At 35.5% G+C, this 26,387-nt stretch overlaps 1 protein-coding gene across 15 annotated transcripts in view; it reads right to left on the bottom strand.

Moving 5' to 3' along the window:
* Positions 1-228: 228 nt before the first annotated feature.
* The window catches only part of MEF2C (myocyte enhancer factor 2C), a 135,914-nt gene continuing 109,755 nt past the window's right edge, over positions 229-26,387 (bottom strand). For 11 of the 15 annotated variants that reach the window (XM_063422162.1, XM_063422161.1, XM_063422165.1 and 8 more), the window contains 4 exons: positions 15,189-15,361; positions 12,934-13,063; positions 11,906-12,041; positions 229-4,961 (listed from right to left, as the gene is read on the bottom strand). In XM_063422162.1, coding sequence (XP_063278232.1) covers positions 4,640-4,961; positions 11,906-12,041; positions 12,934-13,063; positions 15,189-15,361 — 761 coding nt within the window. In that variant the 3' untranslated portion in view covers positions 229-4,639. The remainder of the gene's footprint in view (positions 4,962-11,905; positions 12,042-12,933; positions 13,064-15,188; positions 15,362-26,387) is intronic. The other 4 variants (XM_063422172.1, XM_063422174.1, XM_063422173.1 and 1 more) reach the window with 2 other exon arrangements.

Below are 26,387 nucleotides of genomic sequence, written 5' to 3'. Positions count from 1 at the left end.
TTCCAATGGCCTCATTCCAAATGACACTGACTCCAGGGCAGTGATGGAGTTTCCCTGACTTGGTGAGGTGATGTGTGCTTAGCTTTCAAAGCAAGCACAAATAATCAGTAAGGGACCTTGAGGCAGCTGCTGGTAGTTAAAGCACTGATTCTTTCACATGCTACATTGTGAAACAGTGAAAATTGAAAACTATTTAAATTAATAAAAAAATCCACAACAGACACCATATCACTAAGAAAGCCAGTAACTTTACTGATTTGTCTGCAAAATACAAATTATACCTTATTTCCAGCAGGAGAATTTTTTGAAATTTTCCCATTTTTGTTCACTACAGACAGCTGAATTAAGTCCCTTGAGATACACAGATGTGGTTTAACTTAGTTATAACATCTTGTCATCTAGTGGCGACAAAGTCCAGCTTATGCCGCTGTGAGCCTCTACTTTAATATTTGTTGCAAATGCTTGTATGCTCCCATTTACAAGCTATTTTGTTATCACCATTGTTTTATGGAAGCAAATCCCCATGAAAGAGAAGAAAAAAAGAAAAAAAGGATACAACAAACCATCTGAAGCAATCCAAGTGTAATGCCTGCAGTAACCCAGGTCTGACATTAAGTACACAGAAGACTTTAATACTGCATTTTTCATTTTTATTTTTTTTAAATGACTTTCTTAACTGACCTTTTTTTGAATCAAACTGAGGTATGGATCAGTCTGAGGTATGAAAAGGGAAGGTAGAAATGCGACATATGACTATGAAATAATCAAATGGGTACTTTTGATGCAGAAAGTCTGTGGCTCAAAGCTTGGATTGCTCCACATCTTTGGTTAAAATATATTAACAAAAGCCTTTTATTACATCTACAGTCTGAAGCATTCTAACAGACACCAGTGTTCCATCAGTCCTTCAAGAGACCTGTAGTGGCAGGAAATTAATGCCATATAACTGACGACATCACAGCAGATGGCACAAACAGGAACAGATGAAGTATGCCATGTTTAGGCAACAGCCTTTATTGAGGTTTCAAGTGGCTTTTAAAAAATTACAAAGCATTTACCTTCAAGGTGAAGGAAGAAGGAAAACAAACAGCTGTTAGACTACAGATAAAAGTGGGTATATAGGATCGCAGATACAATACAAAAGGGTTGACGTCCTTGAAAACAGCCTATGAATTCTATTCTTATGCTAGCTTTACCTGAAAAAGATCTGAGGACAACAGCTAATTTTTACATTAGTCATTAAAAATTGTTAAATTCCTCTTCTGGGAAAAATATAAGCCATTTTGTTATAAAACACAATTTTGAGAGACACTGAAATGACCAAAGCTTTACTGTGAATGGCTCAATGCATACAATATATATGTTGTGCAGATAGGGTATATCATATAATTGTCACCAGCAATTAAACACTAACTGACAACACCTTTTAATAGAGATTAACTTAGCTATAACAATACTTGCAGGTGTCTAGAATGCCACTTCAGGTGTTTGAACTTACAATTAAGAATGTTGCCTAAAACATCATATAGCATGGGTTAAGGTAAAGTAAATGTTAATACTCTTTCAGGGCTCTGCCCCAAACTCCTTAAATACAAAGGAATCACACAATAAACCCAAATTAGCTTTTGCAAATACAATAAATGGTAAGATACAGATAAAGGAACAAGAAAGGTAGACAGTTATAGTTTACAGAAAGTGACTTCACAATCAAAGTTGTGCTTCTTATCATTAGATCAGTTTGCAAATATGCATTATCCCCCACAATTTTGCCAGTATAAGTTAGTTGCCCTCTGCAGCAGGACCAAGAGGGCTGACTGGCATTTATTTTCATGTGATTCTGTTCTACTTGTGTTTATACAAAAAAATCACTATCAGAGTTAATATAAATTGCCCAGGCAATACTTTTTATGCTACTTTCTACTTAGTTACTTGCAGTGGTATATTACACTGCATCTTCATTAAAGGATATCTTTAATTCTTTTTCATGTGTTTCTGAGGCAAATCGCAAGGTAAACTATTAATATGGCTATTCTTAATATATCAATAGACCAAATCCCCCTCCCCACTGAGAAATTTCTGCTAGGATACCAATAAAACTGTATTTTTTCTTGAAATGACAAGGTGTATTTGTGATAGCTTGCATATTTTTGACATGCTAAAGTTTAAAATTCTCAGAAGAGAATATGAGTACAGATTAATCTGAGGGTGAAGAAAGTGGCTTAAAACACAAGGGGGTTTTTGTGTTTTAAAAATAATTACGGGCTCCATTTTACCTTGTTTTGTTTTGTTTTGAGTTTTTTAATTTATTTTATTTTATTTAAACATGCGTATCTTTGTTTACCCTGCAGTTTGCTACATGAGATAAGATGGATGCATCAGTAGCACAGTATTCTGCTTAAAGAGTTCCCAGATGATGTACTAGCCCCTGCACGGCTGAAAGTGCCTTAAGGCAGGCTTCTGTAAAGTCATGGTAAGTGAAGAGCCTATGTCCTAATGCACACTGTGGTCTGATCATCATACTCTACTACAGAGAGGTACACTCCATCATTCAGCAGTGCACAGCAGCTGCATGTATAGGTGGAAAAAAGAGTGTGGATTTCACTTTGAAGTACTTTGTATTGACATTTTGCTGTTGCAGCTATATTCTTCATCATGATGTCAATGTATGTAGTTGAGACCTAGATGGACTCTTGAAAAAAGGAGAAATATTACACTTTTACTATGGCACTAACATTTTGCTTAAACACTTTTTCCCTCCAACAGGAAAATTAAACTGAAACACTTGAATATACCATTTTTTTCTAACATACAAGAGGGACAAAGAGGGACTTGAAGAAAATGACACATGCCCTCTGGTCAAGCTATCTTAGTCAAAGGAACAATATGAGGCTGGAGAAAATGTGGATGCCGTGTGCTGAAGCAAGTCCCGCTCTGGTGTAAACACACAGGGAGTGTTGCTCAACAACGTGCCCACTGTGAGATGATGTGACTGCAGAGGTCCATGAGAACCAAGGACCAGATGGCCAACGTTGGCTGTGTAAAATCAACTGATTTTGAACCACTCTTTAGCTGATGATCTCTTTAAGAGTTTTAGCTCTGTGAGAGAGGGGAGGAATCTATAAGACAGGCACTTTTGTGCCGATCCCGCCCTTTGTCTCCCGCTGCTGCTTCGGCACATATTTACCTGCACTCACGTAGCTGACAGCCGTTAGAGCTGCACATTAAATTCTGACAGGCAGAATACCAGCTTCATTAATGAGAAAGGGCCAAGTTATGCCACTTTGTCATTTAACCCATGGAAAACTACAAGATACGCAGGACATTAAGTAACAGAAGGGCCCTTAACTTGTTACAATGCACAAAACAGCATGAAAGAACTAATCAGTATATACAATGGATGGCAGTTCACCCAACTGATTGTAAAATGCTGTATTAAAATGATTTAAGTTGTTACACCATGGGTAAAGTCTAATTGTTTACAGATCAGTCTTTCAACAGCTGACTTTGATCTGTAAAATGTATACCCAGTAAAAGAAAACCAAAAGAAAATAGTTAAATGTGCAACTGCACAAATATAATTCCTCACTATCAAGAGAACAAAAACTTCTGCTATTACCATAATTATTATATATATTAGAAAGCTATACACAAGCATGTTAATTTCACAGATTTTTTTTAAAAGATTCTTAATATTTTATATAATTAGAAATACACATTTCAAAAACAAAACTTCTGCAAAGAGAAAACAGTTATCTTGGTTAGCAAAGCATGGAGTTCCTCAAGGCTTAGGGTAGTGCTTTCTATACAAAAAGTCCTTTTTGTTTGTTTCTTCAGGACCGCTTAAAAGATTAGCAAAGCTATCAAGGAAAAAAGAACACATTTTGGCTTAAGGAAACTACAAAAGCCACAAATGCTTTGCAAACTCTGTCTTACTTTTAATATGAAAATAAGCAAAATGTAATGTACATATTTTTATACTTTTTTATTTAATAAGTGATGCAGACCCAGAATTTTTAAAATTAAATGTGTCAGCCCTCGAACTCAACATTTCTATAGTATGGTCCTCTTGAAATGGTTTGATCCTTTTTAACTGAGTGCCATACTCTAACAAAATGCCTGCATGTTTGTGAGCATTTTCGGTATATTAGGTGACCCAGTCTCCTTCTAGCATCAATTCACGGCCACCCAACTGCTGGGTCTGTCAAAACATCTGTACAGTTTCTATATGTTGCATAACAGCTGCTTTCTCTCTCAGTAAAGATCTGCCATTTCTGGCAAATGTTTTCATTTTGTCTATTTACATGTAAATAACGTTGAACCTGCAACATGACACTATCTATTGTAACATACATTTTGCAAGGGAGCACAACAGTGAAAAGAAGTTAGCCTTAAAATCTATTTTGTACAAGTGTTCTGTTGTACAACTCAAGTGCTAAGCTTATCTCAGCATTTCTGTTTATCCTTATACTGCATCACTGAGGCAAGTTAAAAGTACTTTTACAAAACAGAGTACCTGACTTTTTTTTTTCACACACAGCACATATAATGCATATCGACCCTTCCCCCCTCCCCCTCCCATTAAGGTATAGCACACACACACTGCAAGAAAAAAAATCCCAACTAATAGGTAATAATGCTATCATGTTGCCCATCCTTCAGAGAGCCGCATGCGCTTGACAGAGGGGCTTTCCCTTTCGTCCGGCGAAGGTCTGGTGAGTCCAATGGGGGAGTGGAATTCGTTCCGGTGATCTTCTCGGTCGCTTCCGTCGTAGGAACTGCTACAGCTGCTCAGACTGTCGACAGGAGATCTCCCCGCCTCATGGCGCGTGTGCTGTTGGTATCTCGATGGTGTGGTGGTGCGGTCTCTAGGAGGAGAAACAGGTTCTGACTTGATGTTGAGGCTTTGAGTAGAAGGCAGGGAGAGATTTGTACTCTGAGATAAATGAGTGCTAGTGCAAGCTCTGTAGGAGGAAAGGAAACCCAGTTACAGACGGAGGAGGCATGGAGCCCCCAGATATGCACAAACTCACACAAAACACCAGTGTAAAGGCTCGCACAGGACCAGCTCACGCAGAGATCCTGGGGACTGTTCTCTGAGCAGAATTCATGAATTCCAGGATATGACAGCACCACAACAGATGTGGTCAGCTTTAGGGGGACAAAGTCAGTTTAGAGAGAGATTTCACTTTCAGTCTCTCTCTCTCTCCTTTTTTTAAATCAAGTGTTATTACGAATTTGGGAAGGTGAGCCTTTGGATTGTTGGAACCACCTACAGGTTTCTGTATAACTAATACTTGTGTGTGTGTGTATGCATCAGCTGAGACAGGGCAAGCACGGACTTTCTGCTGGGTTTCATTCAATTAAATGTGAATGCACTCAATTATTTTTATTGTGGTTTGTTTTGACATGTGACTTCAGATGCAAAACAGAAACAAAAAAATCTGGTCTGGTAATTTTTATGCTTTTCAGAATGGATATGAAATTACTGGTCCTAACATTGACATCAACAAAATAGCACAGGCAGGAAAGGATTTAGATGCGATTTTAGGGTTTAAATCTGTGAATCCTTAATTCAATCCAGGATCCATTTGGATAAACTACAAAAGGGAACTGAGGAATTATAGAAGTTGAGAGAGGACTACACTGTTTGCCTATAGGAAAGCCAAGCTCAAAGGATGCTACTAGCAGACAGATTGCTATTCTGAAACTTACTCAAAGCTAAGCTATATAAGTATTCCAAGCTTTTTTTTCCTATTCTTTTTCCCTTTTTAAAATTTTTTTGTGCATTTTTTGGCAGATAGTGGCAAAGGAAAAATGAAACAGGCAGGGAGGAGAGTGAATACTGAGAGCACACTTTATGGGAGAAATGAGATCGCTTTCATCTGCACAACATTTTGTACAAAAGCACCACCTCCTGGCAAAACCTGAATTTTCATTATTAAAATAGAATTCTCAACATGCAGTTCCCATTATGTTTCATTTCAGGGACCATTTGCTAAGCTGAAGGTAGTGTCTTACCCTAGAAACAGAATTTCAAGGTTTTTATTCATGAGTATTTATTTATACAGAGGTAGGAAGGGAGCAGGGGCAACAGATCACTTGACTTCACAAGATTTTAAACCTAAAGGCATATGCAGGCATTTTTAATGCAAGGAGATGTAATATTGGGATTTGGAAGGAATTTCTAAGAATGTAGAAGACACACATAAATTTGGGTGTAGACTTTTCATTTACTGAAATACTCTACTTCCTCTAGTGTCTCATCAACTGAAGCTAAGTATTACTTAACATTTACTACTACTTTGCTGACTTTTTCTCTTGTGACAGATGTAAAAGAAAACTATATGGCTTCAATATTGAATATCATCTACTTTTATCAGGAATTGCTGCACTGTTTAATAATGAATGGATCTTGTTATAACAAAGAAAACAGGATGTTCTACCTTCAATTTTTTCATCAACCCTTCATTCCTATACAGATGAATTTGTCAAATCTGCAATGAGCTCTTTCTTAAGTTACAGAGTTCATGAGTAATAGCCTTCACAGTAAAAAAATGTAATCTTTTTATTTTTTCAGAGGATATTTTCTTTGTATTGCTTCTGTAAATATTAAATAATACAGATAATAAACTGTAAAAATAAATATAGCCTTGCCTTCCAACTTAGTGAAATATTCCACTCTTCCTGAAAACTTGTTAAAAACAGTTCAAAGAGAATCAAATATACATGTCTGTCTTTTTTTTTTTCCTTTTTTTTTCTTTTTTTTTTCCTTTTTATTTCCAGTGACTTTGTTTTTGTGTTGCTTAGGAGGTCCTAGGACTTCGTCTGAGTAAACAGTTTGTCAATATGATTAGATTACATATGATTTTATGTGCCAAGCTTATAGTTAAACCTCAAGGTTCTATAATAAAGGATAGTGGAGCCTGGGGATTTGATTTGAGATGTTTGATTTGAGCAAATAACATGCCACTGCAAAGCTTAAAAAAGACAAAAATAGACAAAAATTAACCATATTCAATCAAGTTTGCTCACATGGAACATACTGACATTCTACTGCATGACAGCACCCAAAGGAACAAATCTAGAAGGATAAACTGAGTTTCAATGATACAGAGCTGATGTTGCTGTACTGGAATATTGCCTTTTTAATAGTGCCTCAGAAGTGAGTATGAGAATGCATCTCTATAGACTTTTCTACAGATTACTTGTGAATCAGCAGCAGTATTACATAATTACCTGGCATAAAAATTAGTGGCAGTTTCCTAAATGCTTCAGGTTGATTTAAATTTTGACACTCCTGCCCCCTCCCCCCTTTTTTTGTACATTTGAAAAAGGATAAGATATTCTTCTGACAGGTGAAGACTGAATTTTTGAGGTTTAAAACAATATTAAAACAACATAAATAAGTGGTAGCACTTATTTTGGTTCACTTTCTTTCTAAAAAAAGAGAAAAAGCAGCTCTAAAAAAGCAGCCTTTTGCAGCTAAAAGTATTTTTGAAATTTATCATCTTTTTATTTGATTATAATTTGCAATATTTCATTAACATTTTGCTGAAAAAATTTTTATGAGAAGCTCATCTAAGCTAAAATGGTCATCTACATGGGAAACATACTGTTACACATACATGTGAATGGTGAAATAATAGGTACTTAGATGCAGTCTTTATATTCTAAACAGGATTTATCTCTGCTTCAAAGGGAAGGTGCACCATAAGAAATAACAATTCTGTCTGCTGCAAAATGATTTAATTTTCTGTACAGGTATGTGTGGGTGTAGAAACAGCTGTTTGCACTTAAACGTATCAATGGATATTTTACACTGTTGCTACTTATAGTTACCTGAATTGGGCCAAAGCATGCCCTATTGTAATCACATGAAACCTTCACTAAATTCCCTATAAATAAACAGGGTTTGGATATGGAAAAACTACAGAGAAACTAAAGAAAATTATTCAAAGGTTTGTTTTGAAAGGTTCAGTTTTATGTGCACTGAATAGGTGATAGACAGTACACTTGTGCAGATATCATCACCCTTTTCCACATACTGTATGGAAATATTTTGTTTTATGGGGACAATGAAGAAAATGAATATTTTAACTTGGCATACCAGTCCCTGTTGAGCCCAGTGTAGATAAATTTGATGTTTATTCAGATTATGATGGCCACATGGAGAAATGCTAGTTCCTGTCTGGTTTCCACATAGACCACCTACGCAGATCTGCTGTGTGAGAAGTGGGGAGCAAGAGACCGGGCCACAAGCTTGGGATGATGACAACTCTGTATGCATCCCCTTCTTTCTGGATCTCCAAATGGTATTGAAGCTCAGCATGCACAGGTAGAAGTGCAGGTTTGAGTAAGTGATGAGTGAGGACATGAACATGGACCACGCAGGTTATTCCAGAGTGAGAAACTGGTCTATCGAAGGAAAGGAGCCTCATGCACCTTTTCTTTTGCACCCACTCTTGTTTCTCTAAATCAGTTTAGTTCCTCACTTAATATAATTTTCCCTCACAAATATATGTAAAGGACCATTCAAAATTCATGGCTAAATTTAGCTATGTAACTTTAGTTATGTGCTAATTTGTATGTAGGAGAAGATATTTTTCACTTACTAGCAATTCAACTTCTTCCTTCCTCTCTATTTATTTTTTTTTAGGTAAAAGCTAAGTGGTTTTTAGTTGGTTTTGGGTTTTTTAAAATACTTTTCTGATCAATATAAAAGCAGTATAAGAATTTCTGTGTCAAGATATTTTGTTTAGCTTTCACACGTTAAGGTTTACACTTTTTAAACAGAAATTAAAAAAATAATATGAAAATGAGTTACTAGAACATCTTCTTTATAATAGTGGCATAAGAAAAAAAGCTCAATTTGAAATACATAAGGTTTTTATTTGAAACTAGAAAATTGGCAGAACTGATACAAATTCATTAAACATGATGTAACTGTTTCCAAATTTTTCACTAAAAATAGTTTAATGGAGAATATTTTCCTATGTCTAGCTATAGTTATTATCTAATCAAGAGCAATTGTAGCTAAGTAATAATCTTGATATGTAAGGGTCCCAGAACAAGTCAACATCATGCATGAATTTGGACAACTTTTTATTCATATGGGTAGAAGTCTGGTGAAACTTCTCTTCCATAAATAATTATCTATACTGAACCACCTTCAGATTAAATAATGCTTCTTTCCCTGCATTCATATTTCAGGAAAGCAAAATCTTCACCTGTGGATGTTACTTTTAGATGAAAAGATTGTCTCTTAGGCTAGGAAATGTGGATACAAGGGAACATATTCCATACTACAGATTTGTGCATAAAATTTTTTGATAATTTATTACAAAGTTTGGAAAGGACTTCCCTTCATGTTATCAGCAGTTAGCTTCTGGTAGTCTTTTTGGTACATGTTAAGTAAGTGGTAAGAGACATTGATGTACTATTCCAGCCAAATCCCAAAGCCCTGGGAGGGACTGATTTTCAGTAGAATTTTTCTAAGTATTTCTTCCAGATGTAGATGAAGTTAAAAGACCATGAAAATACTATTCTGGTTTTTAACCCAAGAAGTGGAAAAGTTTGGCTTATTTTAATGCCTAAATAGCCTCTAGATGTCTAAACAGGCTCTACATTGTTGTGCTCCTTACCAGGCTTGGCAGAGGCCAAAATCTGCTCAGATGGGGAAAGTCAACTACTCCCATGTCCTCATGTATTTGCCCTCTAGTCCACCAGCACTAGTGTAGCTCCTAATTGCACAGTCAACTTCAAGAGCTAAGAGCTAGGTTGGAGACATCTCGTATTACCTCCAAGATGGTTCTGACAGTGCTACTGGAGCAAGATAATACATCTAACCCTATCTTATTCTACTACTAATTGCATTCTTGTCATGCTTTGAGGAAGCAGAGCTGATTTTCACCTGTAGACTTTGGTGAAAAACAAAACCTGAAGGAGAGCTGGAATGCCTCTTCCATTAGTTGTTTTCTCACAAGGTTTTATAGCCTACTGTTAACAACAAGCATCTCACAGCTGTTAAATCTTTCCAGTATATGACCTCACTAAGCACAGAGATTTATGTTGTCAAAACCTTTCTGGATGTGTTTTCTCAAGTATGTGAAGACAACTAATTTTGTTTCATTTTAGAAATATTTTTGCAAATTCTAAATCAGGTTGACAAGGACTGAATATGTTCTACAAAATTTCGAGTTTTTCAAGTAATACAAAAGTTAAAACAGATACTCTTGTGTGTGGAACCCAGTGAGTAAAATAAAGACTTAAGATTTTCTGCAGTGATAGATGGCTTCTCCAGATTTGTCTGGGAAGCAGCTTTCATAGCTGAATTCACTTACAAATCACTAAAAGAATAATAATAACAAGAGTGGCAACTCAGAATGCATTCCAGAGCCGCAGCCATTACACTTGACGTTCTGCGAATGATATGAATCAGAAACAGATCACAATGTGTGACATATCTGAAAAGGCATGTAGTTAGTTTAGGTGTTAATTGATACTTTTTTATTTTGGCCAACCAAATAGCCTTATTACATTCCTTGGTATGGTACTAATTGTTTATAAAGTGATACCTAACATGAGCTTTCCATTTATTTGAGAATTTATGACTTCAGTTGTACAGTAAGTCTGAATGCTGCCTCAGAAATTGTGCAAACTCAAAAAGAAAAGTGTAAGAGAAACATATTAAGACTGTTTTTTTTCTAGCACAAGTATTTCAGTTGCATGTTTTTATGACATTTTAACCTGTATATACATATTTATACAGAAATTAGTTTAAAAAATTGTTTCCTTTGAAACATCTGTATAGCTTTTCTTAACAACCCAAGTTATCAACATGGTAAAGACATTAAAATGAGTTACAAAAAATGGTCAGATAAAGTAGAAAGAGAATTCTGAAGTTTAAACCACGTTTAGAGTATAAAATCATTCCACATTATGGCAACAATCTCAAAAAACCAAAAAAGCATATGTGGAAGATCTCTTTCTGAAATAAAGGATCTCCTTTCAAATTTATATTAGTTAAATTTTTTCCTCATAAATACACTCCTGCTGTTTTCAGCTTCTCTTTTTATAACTAAACTTCTAAAAATTCCAGCATGTCTAACCATACATTAGGCTATTGTGGCACGGTGTTACTCAATTGGAATAGCAGATATCAGAATATTTGAAAGTCATACACCTGTTCACTTACATGAGCCAAGAGGCTGCTTGTTCAGGTGCTTTCCTTGTGTGAATTTTCACACTTCTAAAGATCCTGAAATGATTGAGCACTGTGTTTCTCCAAAATTTGAATAAATATTGTAAAATTAGCCACTAGAGGGCAGGGATACTTGTACTCCTCAGCACAGGCATATCATAATGAGTTTTGGGAGCTCACAGTTCTTTGGCCTAATCATGCTATTTTCTCATAGAAATCATTTCCAAATAAATGAAACTTGAATTTCAGGGTTAAGCAGAAGGAAGTATGTGATTATTATATAAAGTTAAGGCTTATTCTCAGGTCAATTAGTTATGTAAGTCTTAATTTATTAAAATATCTAAAAATTTTTCTAGTTTAGTGTAAATGTTTGTGCAATACTAACTGGAAATTAAAAGCATAAATAGTAAGTATGGCATCAGTATATATAGGTGTTTGGTTTTAGTAGTGAAATAAAATGCTATTTAAAGAAATAAAAACTAAAACATAAACAATACACTACTGAGAAAAGGTCATGAACACAGATGATTTCATTGTAGCTCACCAGCAAACTTTCCATGAATTACATTGTTCCAGTTTTGCAAAATCTAGTTTTTACACAAAGTAAATAAGGTCTGGTGTGTTTTCTTGACATATTTCCCATTTGGAATTACTGGGGGGACTGAAGTCACTGTAGGACACTAAAAGAAAGAAAACACTGCTTACCCCAATTGACTGAGGGCAGATGGTGGCATGTTATGTAGGTGTTGCTGTTGCCAGCCAGTCACAGAACCAAGATGAAGAGCACTGGCTGTATTAAAACCAGAGAGAGATGATATATCTGCACTACTCAGAGAATATTCTAGATTTGAAAACAGAAAGACAATAATTAAGAGAGAATTAAAGAGGAAGCAATTAAACAACAACCAGCATAGTAATTTTCACTTCACTTTGTAAGTATTTTAATTTTAATTACACCAATCACATTAAGTTGCAGCAGAAAAAGTAAATCTTCCTCTTCCCTCAGCTCATTAACTTGGGAGCAAATAATGCACTAATAATTATTCTGGAATCTAGCAGGGCTTTACTGGGTCTGGCAGATCTAAAGCATTCTTAGCCTGTAAATTCACCATAACTACAAATGGACTGTCAGAAAGACTTGAAAAATACAACATTTTGGCCTTCCTTGCAGGACCCAGCAGGCAGCCTGCTTCTGAATGATGTATGTGTTCTCTAAATATGCTGGATCTATGTGTCGCTTTGCGCACTCTCTACAGCAGCAATACACAACAGGAACCGTAAAGATGCCTTGAGGCTTCATTTCTGCAACCTCCCAGGTAGGGAGGTGTGATAGCCAACAGAGTTGCTGAAATGTGGTGTGGAGATGATGAAGTTGCTTATTCCCACTACCCTCACGGCTTTAGGATGGTGCACTCAACTGTGTGAAATTATATGCAAGGAAAGCTAAGAACTGTTAACTGTTTTAAGTTTCCTTTTTTTTTTTTTTTTTTTAACTAAAGCAAATGAAATAAAGCTACCAAATCAAATTTCTTCAAGTAAATCAGCTAACTTTAAACCAGATACGTCTGAAGTTAGTGACAGGTACAGAATAAGCAAATATAGTGCAAAGGCATAACAGCTATGAATTTTTCAGCTTCTCCCAAAGAACATTAGCTAATTCCTTAATACTGAGATAGACACTTGTCAGCACCTTGCTCCCTTCCCCATCCTTTGCATCCTGCACCCATACTTACCAGTACCATATGTTGTCGAGATGGCTGATGGGTATCCTCCCATCCCTTGCCCTGGTAGAGTAGGAGTTGCTACGGAAACCACTGGAGTAGCCAATGACTGAGCAGACTGGGAGTTATTTATCCTTTGATTCTTTTAAAGTAAGTAAAATAAACATATTATTGACCAGTTTTAAGTCAGTTGAGTGTATTTGCTTTCTGGGAATGCTTTCCACATGAGAAATACAGGCTGTTACAAATTTCTAGAAATTAATCATTTAGCATGTGGCTTTGATGAACTCTGCCAACCCTATCATTTACAAGCTTTCAAGAGACCAGTTGTCACCATAGTAACCCATTACATCAGTATCTCCTAGGTAACTGAACTAGTAAGATTGCTTTTATTGTGGGCAGAAGAACAGATCATGTGAAAAACTAATGAAATATATAAGCTCTATTCCCATTGTTTTCTTTTTCACTCATATAGAAAAAAACCCCAAACATCTACCACAAAACCAATAAAACCCACAAAGCAAAACAAAAAGGCAAAAGAAAAACCCCCAAACCCAGCTCTGCTGGATTTAGAAAGAGTTGCACCCCCAGACTACTGAACACTGAACTCTTACCAGGAGACGGAGCTCTGACTACTTCATTTCTGTGCAACAAAAAACCCTTCAAGGCTGTTAGATTGCACAGCACTTATACACTTATCTTTAACTCCAGGGCACTGGAGAGATTACACTAGAGAACTCTAATTATGTGAGTGGCAGGAAAAAATGGCTAGAGACCCACCAAAAAAGTTGTCATAAGCCTGCGCCATCATCAACAACATAAGTTTACATGCTCCCCATACACCACCAAAAAGAAAGCTTAATTCTAGCATGCATAATTTGAATATGTGCAACAACTGCATCTGGCCTTGTATTGATATATTAAAAAAATTGTGATGTCCTTTTTGTTCACAACATTATTATTATTGTAGTATTTTCCATTTTATTTCAACCAAAATTTTACCTATATCATAAAAAAGTAAATGGTTTTATTTTCTTTGTTATTAAGATGAACATTATTACCACTTACCAGAAGTAGATCAACATCCTCAGACTGATTGCATAGGAAAGGAGTATTAAAAATTAGTGAATATAATTTACCAGGATGCAGGTTTTAGCTTAGGGGATATTTTCATATCACAGGGGCAGCAAATTAAACACCTTCTGAACATATCTTGGAAAAAATAAACCTCATAGATCTCTTATTTGTCGTCTGCCTAATTGAATGTTTGACTCAATTGTAGGAACAACCTATCCAGTTTTCAGCACAAGACTTTCTCCAAGAATTTATTTTTTTCTTCCACAGTCCCACAGTTTGCAGACTGTCTTGCTGTACCTGACCACTCAGAGTCTCTTGGAAAAGATAATTTTTAGCAGACTTGGTAAATCATTTGATGCAGACAGCTTGTCACTGCCTTGATCAACTATTGCCCTGTAGAACTATTTGTCTCATTTCACTTAGGAGGTAGCATCACATTTATGGGCAGTTTTAGTTTGATGATTAATTTATTTTGCATCAAGCTGAAGAAACCCACCTAGAAGTTGTTTTGAGTATGTTTGTTAGAAAACTGCATCACTTGAATTACAATCTTTTTAAATTAAGTTAACTTTTAATGTTAAATCACTCAAAACAGCTTTACTTGGAAACACTAGCCAACTTTTGAAAAGAAACTACAAGATATGGATATGATACTGTCCCAATTCAGCCTTCTAGCCTAGTATATTGCCTAAATTTCACTTGTCCTGGCAGAAGATAAAGAAATTTCATACTACTTTTTCTCTCTTTATTACCTCTTATCACTAGAAAATTTGGAGCTCACAGTGACAGGGCTCAAATTAATTTATTACTGTTATATGCCATCTGCCAAGAGTCTGTGTGGCAAAATATTTAGGAAAACCCTAACAGGTTAGAAATACATAACAGGTTAAATTCAGCCTTTATAACAGCCTCAGGAAAGACTTTCAGCTGCTGGGAAAGAGACTGCAGAAGGTTAGACTGTGCACAGTTAGGACACAGTTCCTCATTTGCAACTCAACAGACAAAAGGTAGGAAGTAAATAAGACTTCAAAAAAGTACTCAAAGAGGCTTAGCCTGCATCCTCAGCTTAATGTCAAGCTAGAGTCAGAAAAACCAAACAATAAAGAATTTAGTTTCCTGACCCAGTCTTGAAATTCCAAGATAACTCTTATCTGAAAGAGATAAAAAGAAGAGCTTTGAAAATGCATTACCACTGATGGCATGGTACTCTTGCTACCAGGTGGAATAAGCACACGGAGGTCTGGTTTACGGTTGTTCATTCCCAAATTCATTGGAGGCGGAGATTTTGCTTGCATGTTCTTGTTCAAGTTGCCAGGTGAGACCAGCAGACCTGGTGAATTGCGGGGATTGCCATATCCATTTCCTGTTAAGGTAAAAAAAGAGGAAAAAAAAAAAAAAAGATAAGTTTGATAAAGTCCACTGTATCTTTTAAGCCCTTCCAAAATTGTGAAATGAAAAACTCATGGTGGATATTGGTGTCATGTATCTTTATAGGAAAATATAGCAAGTGCCATATTTGGAACAACTGGTCTTCAGATTCTTTCTTGGCTGCTGACATCTCATTGATGTACTGAAATTAACTCAATGATACCATTTTGTTTACAGTACTGTGGTATATAGCACAATATATTGTGCCCCTGTAACAGCCAACAACTGACATTTGCCTTACAAGAATCAGGAAAGTCAGATAATCTAAGGGCATAAAAACTGTCAAAGCTATTTCATATTTTCTTGACAACTACAGAAGAATGTGCCTTTCCTGACTCAGCCCTTTGCAGCTTATGATTTTGTTTTGCTTTTAAACAAAGGATGAGTATAGCAAGGCTATAATTTCCACAAAAGACGGGGGAAGGACCAGAAGGGTTCATAGATTCTTTTGGCTCTTTTTTTGCTATACTGCTTGGACCTGGTTCTGTAAACACTAAGATCAATGGGAGCAAGATCATAACCTTATTTGGAAAACACCACCATATCTCTCATCTTCATCTCTCTTCTGCAGGCCTCAGGAACATTTCTGACAAGCCAGTGCTTCCTTTATCTTTTTTATAAAAGTGTGTTCTTCTCTCACCACATTGCATTGACAACTACGTGTCCATAAGTTTACTGACCTACAATTCCAGTATTTCTTTCACCTGATTTCACCTCTTACCCACATAAAATCTAGGGAAAAAGATAACTTTTTAGTTTAACCTTGGAAATTCTGTCTGCGCAATCCCAAGAGAGGTACAAAAACTGCCAAGCCATAGAGAGGGAGTAGCATGGAAAATTAGTATGGAAAGACAAAACCTTCATGGGTAAATACCAAAGAAACAAATTCTAGGGAAGACTTTCTTTTCTGGGCTCAGCTTTTGTTCATGAGCTGCAACACACAGCTAGAATTTGTGTGAGAAGATAAGCTAGTCAGTGTGGCAGAGCCCTCTGGGTCAGAAACCCTGGACCTTCAGATTTTCTTTGTAGTCCCAAAGTCAGTAAGAACACAGTATCTCACATACCACCCCCTCCCCATGAAAGTGAAATGGGGTTTATAGCCCTAAAGAACATAAATGGATTATGGAAATAAATTTGATAATGTCTATGAGGTGGGCATAAAAACTTAACAAGCAAACTCAGCAGAGTTCTGTCAAAAAATTTCCATTTTGTACCACTAGGCTTCTTTTTTCTCAAAATGAACAATTGTTCTTAACCTAGATGAGCCACCTATTATACTCAAATTAATATATGTTACTACAAGTGGTGAAATTAGAAGGGGTATTTTGAATATACAGCAGTATTTTCTACCTGAAACCACATTGCATTTCAAAAAAATTCATATTTTACAAACTGAATACTGAAAAACAATGCATGAAGTGATCAACAGAAACTGAAGCAAAAGTAGGGTTTCTCTGGTGTCAGTTTCATACAGGAGGGATTTTACCAGCAGGATGTAAAATTGCCTGTGAAATCTATCATATGACAAAGATTTGCTCAGAGAGAGGCACTGGAACTGTCTGAAGCGTTTTTTTTCAGTTCTACAATACAGGACCCAAGATATATAGCAAAACAGAATGCCCTGTACTCTATGTATTTGTTTCTAGTTGTGTTTTTGGGAGAATAAATCACCTTAAAAGAAAGAACTCCCATTTCCTACATAAGGTTTACTTAATATTATATACTATTAAACATTAGGAGAAAGAATGCTTCTGTGTAAAGCTTTATTCTTCAGAAACATTAATCTGAACTTTACTGACGTAAAATAGTTTGAACAGTGATTACATTTATATTTTAAAAACATCAAATTCTTTTTAAGAACTACTGCAATCTTTTCTCTGCCAGCAGATTTCTGCTGTTCATGGCATATTATGCCTGCTAGCATTTTGGAGCCATATAATAACAGTTCCTCTTTCCAGTCACCAAACTGTTATCCTTTTGGTATAATAAGGATTCAGGAATGTAAGACTGTGGACCTTAAACCAATAATACAGAAACCCATCATTTGGAAATCAGTGATGAAAGCATGCATGTGGTTTAAAGTTAAGAAAAGTCTGCATGTAAACCAACTCTTTAAACGGTATCCTTTTAACTCAAGAGGGCTGCGGCCTGCTCTGGGGCAGCTGTCCCACCTTCAGATAAATCCACCAAAGAGAATGGCCTCATTTACATTTACAACACAAATGTATAAGACTTATAATGTACAAATTAAATCTTCCTTCATGCTCTACTTTAAAATTACTCTGCTTGAACAATTATCAATTTAGGCGTGACCGAATGCAGAACATCTCATTCTGCTATCCACCTGAAAGCACAAAAATTATATGTTGTATATGAATAGATTTCCTGATTATAGATCATAAGAAAATGAAAACCAGATGGATTTTAGAGCAAGTTGGCTTTACATTTTTATTTGGTTAAAAGCCATATTTTTTATGGAATAGAACATTTTTAAACATTACAAATGTATTCTGTGAGGCATAATGGAAATAGCAAAAATAAAAACAGTGGATGCACAAATTTTAAAGGGCGTATGTCAGAATTTGAACGTTTACAGCATTTGTAATTCAACAAGTATTCAGAAAAAAATATTTTTCCTTGTATTGTTTGTTACACTGACTTGTGAAAGTAAAAATATTTTATGCAGAAAAGAGCTTGTTTCTAGACAGAGCTAGTGGAGCAGCACGTGTCATGAAATGCAGTGCCAGACTTTGTATTTAAACTAATGACAGAATGTAAAGACAAATGGTTTTTGAGCACAGAACACTCCTCTTGGGCACACTCTCACATTTTGCATTTAGGCACAAGTGTCATTGACTATAGAATGAATTCTGTGATTAATCCCTTAATATCACTTTTCAAACACCTCAGAAAAGTTATTTTTGTGCACTGATAATTATTCTGTCAAGAAGAATTATTTTAAAAAATCCATTTAACAATGAAAAACTACAATTTTAACTGTATTACAAATTCATGTAATACCGTCTTAAACATCTTAATCTTAAATTTTAAGATTTTAAGGATACCAGAAGTGCACAAGCTTAATCAGGACAGAACAGAGAGCAAAGTTTACTTCTCTCCTTTCATCCCCTATGAGTAACACCTGTACCTATAAAGGAGTTTTGGTCACTGGTGTTACAGAGGTGGCAAAGTGGCTGCAATTCTTAATATTCTCATAGTTAAGACAATAAATCTATACTGAGCAATTAAGCCAGGAAACTTTCCACAAGTTAAGGTAACACAAATGAGAAAAGAGTAACTTCTTTCCTTATCTCTCAACATTCTTGAATATAATTTTAATAATTTGAAATCTTTAAGTCTTGAAAAATTGGAAAATTTTAGGATTTTGATTTCTTGAACTTTTTAAACTGTCTTGTTCCTATGTTCCTACTTGTTCTTTTGTGGTTTTTTTTCTCTTTTGTGATTGTAAATATATATACTGAATGAAAAATCCTCTAGGTAGTCTGAAGAACTAAAGTGGAAGAATGAAGAACAAGATACACAATTTGTATGTCATTTATTTGATCTCTCATTTGTTTATTCTAATCCTTTTCACTGACAATATGGGTTGAGAATTCACAAGATCCTTGGGAATCTGGGATTGATTTTAATGCAAAATGAACTTTCAAAGTCTTGAAGGAGTTTTAATAAATACTAATGCTTGTTTCAAGTTTCCAGTAAGTGTTAGCTTTTACTTGTGAAAACTTTCACATATACTCCAAGATGCATGCATACTTTGGATTTAATGGGTTTCTGCTTCTTATTTGGTTATATTACATGCATATCTTATATATATATCATCTTGACTGACCACCAAGCCTCTCAAAAAGAATTTAAATACAGAATTAATATATTTAAACATGACAGTAAGCTATTTCGCAGATTATCCCCACTTCAAAATGCATGCATATGTATGAAAGAATCAATAGAAATTTTGCTAAATTTGCACCCGGTTTTTCACTGTTCACTCAGTTGATTTTCCTATTTTCTGGAGGAATGGTAATTGTTCTTAATAGTAATTAAAAAGTTTCCATTTCTGTCTTACATATTATTTGTCTTTAGTATTTTTTTCTGCATACACACTGAAATAAGCTATAGCTTATTAGCCCAAATGAAAAGATACCAACAGCAAAGAGCTAATTCTAGGAAGCTGTACTGTTGTTCACCTAAAAACAATTTTAAAAAGAGGTAACTGAAAGTTCTTACTTATATGTCACAGGTTTGTTACATTTCACAGCACACAACTGTTGCTAACCTCAAATCGAAGAAGAAAACCAATCTGCTGCTACCCTCATCCAGAAAAAAAGGAAATCTTCACTTTAAAATAGTTGCCCATTCCCACTACACTCAACTGATGGAACTTCTTTACTGAATTTTGTGGAGCTAACTCACACAGATATGGTATAAAAAACCTAATGACTTTGTGTGGAAGAGTTCTCAAATATCCTGTGAAAGTATCAGCTACTTTTTTGGGGGGGCTGAAACAGGATGACAGTTCAGAGAACATGCAGACTTTTGGAAAAAATGGGAGGAGAATGACAAGAAAACTATCTCAACAACTCTTTGTTAGTTTTAAAACTAACCACAGAGATTTCTGCATCAATGGAAGTCTAAACCATCTATTCAATCTCTATTTCAACCATTCTTGCCATGCAGGTTCTATAACTGTCAATGGGAACTTGCTCTTTAAGTCCAAAGAGATGAAAAGGGCTCTGGTAGCACGACAGTTGTCCTGCACATAGGATGAAAGACCATGAGAACAGAAAACTGACCCGTGCATCACACCTAATGCAAACACTTCACTGCTGAGTCAAGTGCATGGCAAGCTAAGCTGATCACCAACACTGCAGTTATGTTTTATTGCTATAATAAGAGTGGTATTTAAATGTTTCTAAACTAGTACTTCCAGTAAGTGTTCTCCCACTTCAGGAGTTCATATCTTAATAAAATAAATGTAAAGGTGGCACCTGTTTGAATTTTCCTGTGGCTACCCACACAAGCAACTGTGAGAAACCCTCCAAAACAATTCTCATTGCAATTAGTCTTCACAAGTGGCAGGCAGATATTTCAATGCATGGACTCCCTCCTTGCAGCCCTTGGAAACAGGGGTGTAGATCATAGACAATGAAGACCTGTAGCATGTTAAATCATGACAGTTATACACTGAGAGAAGGGGGAATGTGCTTTCTTTAAGGATGATCATCCTTATTCCTCTTTTTATTTTTTTTCATTTATTTTTTTTTTTTGACTCAGCAAAGCAACAGAGCAATAGATGATCCAAATCAAGGTCCTGTTTGTGTTTTTTAATCTTGCACTACAATTACTGTTGCCAGTATGCTTACAATATAATGTCTCAGCATCTTATTATCTGCTTTCATAGTTATTTAATGGCGTCTCATTTCAGGAATCACAGATCACACATCTTTCATGCAGAAATGACTTTTCTGATTGTATTGATTAATTTATTACCATTTCCACTATTTTGTTCTAACACCTTTATCAGTAGTTATACTTTTTTCAGAACCCTTACATTTCACATCATGTTTTGATTTAAGCTTCAGCTAACCAAAACAGTGACTAAGTAGAAACTATGGAGAAAAAAATCACTTAATTATACAGTGGTCTTCAGTTTTGTGTTTTATAAATATTACATGTCTGTAGTTTAAACATGTGGGCACTGCACTATGAGTGCAGGAGTATATTCTTGTGTCGCAGTTTTGTAAGGGCCGAACAAAATGTCAGGGATCAGAGAGTCATGGCTCATACCATGGTTAAAAAGGTCTTACCACAGTAAAACTGGTCTCCGACCCCTACACTACAGGTATTGTACCTACTACTATGAGGAGCTTGCACAGTGCAATGTCCCTGACCTTGCAGAGTGCTCCCTGCTTATTCTTGTCTGACATTTGCAAACATTAAGTCCATGTTCTGCACTAAGATTGCACTGGTCTTCCACGCTAAAGTGTAGCCTGATAAGAGAGGTCAGTGGCAAGTGATGAGGGTGGTTGTCTGAAGCTTAGCTTGCATCACAGCTTTTCCAAAAGATCTTGCAGTTGCTGCCATAGCCCAAATCTCTTAGCACATGAAAAATTCATATGTGGCCTTCCCCTGAGACCTGAGATAACCACCTACCCTAAATATGTTTTCAGGACTTAACTGTACTCTTATAAGTATGCTAGTTGAAAAGATACCCCATTCCAGTCCTCTTTATGCAAAAAATACGGGGTTTTTTTTAATATAGGTTTCAATATTGTAATAGTTGAGAAAAAGAGAGCAACACCAGAATGCGACTTATGTCAAAGAGAGAACTATATTGCTGAAATATATACTACTTTCTGAAGATCTATAGGTAAAAAATACATGCCTGGGAAGAAGAGAGAACTTATCTCTTCCGAATGCCAGAAAAAGACTTTTGACAAATCATGGCACAGAATCAGAGAATGGTTTGGTTCAGAAGAAACTTTAAAATACCCAGATCCAAACCTCCTGCTAAGGGCAGGAACACCTTTTGCTAGCAGTTACTCAAAACTCCATCCAAGGTGGCATTGAGCACATCCAGGGATGGGGCACCCACAGCTTCCTGGGCAGCCTGTGCTGGAGCCTTACAATCTTCAGCCAATAATTCCATCTGAATAGCTAATCTAAATCTGCCCTGTTTCAGTTTGAAGCCATGACCCCTTTGTTAATCATCTGTTTTTAACAAATTACTTGTTGATGACAAATGTTTTCCTTTTTGGGCTGTTTGAAATCAGTTATCATTTTGAGGAAACTTATTTTCAATGAAAAATATTTCAGGACAAGTATAATTCTAGTTATAAGCGGGATGCCGTATTTGAAAAGATAACTAACCCATGCCTGTCTCCTTTGGCTTCTGTTACTGAGAGATTGCTCCAACTGTTAGCACAGGAGAAATTATCTTCTAAGAGATTTGGAAAACAAATGGAACTGTTGGATTCAATATCTTAATTGGTGAATCACATTAAAACTTAAAAGACAGGGGTCATATTAACTTAATACTGTCAGGATCTTCCATGGGGGACTGCAGTCACCACTTCCGGAGGTTAAAAGCATTTCTTGTTTTCCTTCTCACAGCAAATTCATTGCTGCAGTCCAGATCCAAGAGGCATCAGCTATCTCTTTCAGGCCTCAGGACAGGCATGAAATCCACACATTTTCTAATTTGCAATGCCTTTTTCTATTTTCTGAATTTGAACAAGAATATGTATTGCAGTGTGCAACAGAAGACTGTGTTGTGTCTCAGTGAGCAAGAATGCAGACAGAAAAAACAGTGAAATCCCTGTATCATTTAAAGAAAGCAAAAAATTCCCCCAGACTTCACTAGGAAAAGGATTTTATCTAAAGAACTCAAATTAGTCTTGAGGAACATTTGAAGCTTCTTGTAATAAAGGAAGTCAATCATGCCTGTCTTTAAGATCTCATTTACAAAGAACCAGTTTGTATGACTCACTTAATTGTTCAATACATGTGAACTTTCCTTTTCAAACCTTTCAAGCTGTCTTTTTATAAATACAAATATTGAGACATTGTTATTACAGGGATGAAGAGACTGAGAATAACTAAATAAATTACTAAGTCAACACTTACACAATTGGTGGAAACCTAATAAAGACCAAATTTTTACAGATTTTCATTCATGTCTAATGGGAATGGGCTTGAATGGATCTTTAGTAAGAGGTCACATGAGTTAGCTGAAGACACACATTTCCAATCTTTGCATATGACACCCATTGCCAAATTTAATTTTTTTGTATAAACAGTGGGATCTAGCCTTTCAGACTTACTCTCAAAGTTTCATTGTTGTTACATAGAATTAGATTTGAACAGGCCTGTGTTCACTGCCTACATAAATATGAAATTCAGTAGATAGACTATTTCCTTCATACTATGTATTAAGCCTCTCAGATAAGTTCTAGTGTTCTGCCTGCTTCAACAAAATCTCCTACCTGTAGGTATTTCCCTTAAAACAATGAAGAAAAATAGTGTCTGTCTGTCTGTTTATCTATCTATCTATCTATCTATCTATCTATCTATCTATCTATCTATCTATCATCCATCTGCCCATCCACCCATCCACCCATTCATCCATCCATCCATCCATACGCATATTTTTCTCTATATATACAGATAGATATTCTTCTTATATGGAGAAAACCTTGGAAGAGAAACACCCAAAAGCATAATACAAGTGGAAAAGCAAAACCAGAGCAGTTTCATTTCTTCTTCTTCTCCACGGTTTTAAGTCAATCTGCCAATTTATGAATTCTTGTTTGGATTTCGCATTATTGCATCACAAACTCTTTTATGAATGACTGTATGTCCTTTCTTTTCAACTGTGAGATTCCTTGGACAGAAATTACTGTTTACTTCTGTACAACATTTTGCCCAGTCTTTGGATCAGAAGTTTATAGGTTGTTGCACTCATCAAGTAATAGGGGACAGACAAAATCTTATCATGTTCTCCCTGCAAACCCACTTACTGTCTTACTAACAGGTTGCCCATAAACTGTGGTTTGAGAAATACCTCTTCAAGCTCATTTGTTTATTTAACATACTCCACACTAGTTGTCCAAGAATTACCTTCTCTTGATTATACCAAGCATGATTTCAGGGTAGAGTGAAGAATATTTATGCAACACTTAAATTAAAAAAAAAAAAGTTTATGTATATTTGTAGTTCCAAAAGTCTTTAATGCAGCTAGATGTCTTTGAAATCCTTGTTTATTTCTGGTACTGCTGGTCAGCTTAATTGGGCAGATCACACATCTTTTTACTAAACCTCGCTTTGAGGATATACCATCCAGATTGCCTCTACCCTGAGGGAATATAAATTAAAAATTGTTACTATTGTACACATTCCCATGTGGCATAAAATACTAGTAGAATATATTATACATTCACCTATAGTCAGCACACTATCCAGAAAAGTAAAAAGAGAAAGGACTAGAAAATTTTATTACTGGCTGGCACTTCAGGACGTCAGCCTCCAGAAGATAAGGCAATTGTTTGCCTGTGGCTAATTTCCAGAAGGAAATGACTTGCTGCTGATTTATAGGTAAATAAAGGATTCAGTCATTAAAAACATGGGATAAATTTTTCAAAATACAATGCTGATCTATTCAGTCTCTAGTGCTTTATAACAACAGAATTAAAGGTAGTTGAAGGTGTTAGGCTGAAAGACAGCAAGTTCCTCTGACAGCATTTGTAGAATCCTAAGAACTTTTGAATAACTTTCTCCTTTAGTTTAATATTAATGTCAACATGGGAGCAGTTCAGGAATCAAATAGAGAAACAAACAAATTACAGAAATAAACAATTGAAGTAAGTATATATTTTATTATACCCATCAAGGGTTTAAAACTTGAGATGGAAATTTTCCTTTGATTTTATTATTTATAATTGTTTTAAATCTATAGAAATGCTGTTGATTTAAATGGACTCATTCCATTCAAAGAAAAACTTATTATGAATTACAAAATGTCTTTTTCTGAAAGCATACGAAAGGAAAAATAGAACTCAATCTAAAAGTAAAACTCACTCTGAAAATCAAAATTTCAAAGTACAGATGCGAAGAAAGACACCACCTAATACTGTTCTATTTTAAAACTTTAAAATTATTTTATAAATTTCAGTTTTGTATCAAACTTTCAACATAAACAATAAGCCACTGAATAAAAATTGATTTCAGATAATTGGCAGTACTAAAACTTCACAGACATTATTTATTTCTGTTGGAGGTACCTTTAAGTGGTTTTGTTAAAGACTATAGTCTCTTAAAATTAAAAGAACTTCACCTAGTCTATTACGTAAACAGGTAAACATATCACTTAGCCTTCATATTTCTTATGGAGTAAACTAAAACAGATTTAGGGCATGCCTATTGGGGTCCATAAAGTTCTTGTTCTGTCTTTCAATCAAAAGCCTCTGTTTTGAGAGAATAGTGCCAAAAACATTGCTGTATTAATAATTTAGCAGGGATACTAAATGGGACGTTCACCCCAATTTTGCTGGCTGTTGCTACTATTACATGATAGAACTACTCAATCAGTGTTTGGCTGAGAACAAATTTACTCTTAAAAATCTGAGACAACCTTGGTTTACCTTAAAAATACCATACATGGTAATTAGTTGTATAATATAACAAAGAAGTAGTCAGCTTTCTGAGTTGTATTTATATCTTGAATTGACTCCCAAGGTAAATTGTGAATAACTCCCAGGGTTATTGCTCGAAATAATCCAAATCAATGAAATAACACACTTCTTAAAACACAGTCTTAAACAATCTTTTTCCATTTCTAATACTGCAGTAGCAATGCAATTTATTTTGATGTAGTACATTGAAGTAGTGCAGAAACCAAGGTCTGGCGCTAGTAATAAAAAGTAGCTTCATTTTATAGTGACAGAAATGAAACTGTTTAGACTCTTCTTCTTGGAGCATATTGTTTTGAATTTATGCTATTTTTTGACATTGTGGAAAAATGCAAATTCAGAAGGTTCTAATTTGGCCAGAAATATGAACCCAAACATGATCACGCTACCAGCTTCTCAGATGCCAAATAGAAGAAAACACAGAGGTTTTTGTTTCCTGTGAAAAATGATGAACAAAGGGAACTTTTGATGTTTATTCTTCTGCACCCTAAAGAAAGATGACTGTCCAAAATAGCGCCATTGTGGAATGATGCAGCTAAGACAGAGGATTCAACCTTATAGTGACCTTTCCATCTTCCTTCAGCCCTTCATCTAATTCTTCCTACTGTTCTGCTTTGAAGAGATTTAGAAAACTCTTCTTTAATGATGTTTAAAGCTTTTATTGTCCAATAAAGAACAAAGACTATTCCTGTAATTAAATATTGATGATGCATTCTTAGCAATGTCCCTCATATATATGCCCCTCAAATCAATTGC

Source organism: Prinia subflava, chromosome Z, assembly GCF_021018805.1.
Source record: "Prinia subflava isolate CZ2003 ecotype Zambia chromosome Z, Cam_Psub_1.2, whole genome shotgun sequence".
NCBI lineage: Eukaryota > Metazoa > Chordata > Aves > Passeriformes > Cisticolidae > Prinia > Prinia subflava.
Note: the sequence above shows the minus strand (reverse complement) of the source record. Positions and strands in the feature narration are given on the sequence as shown.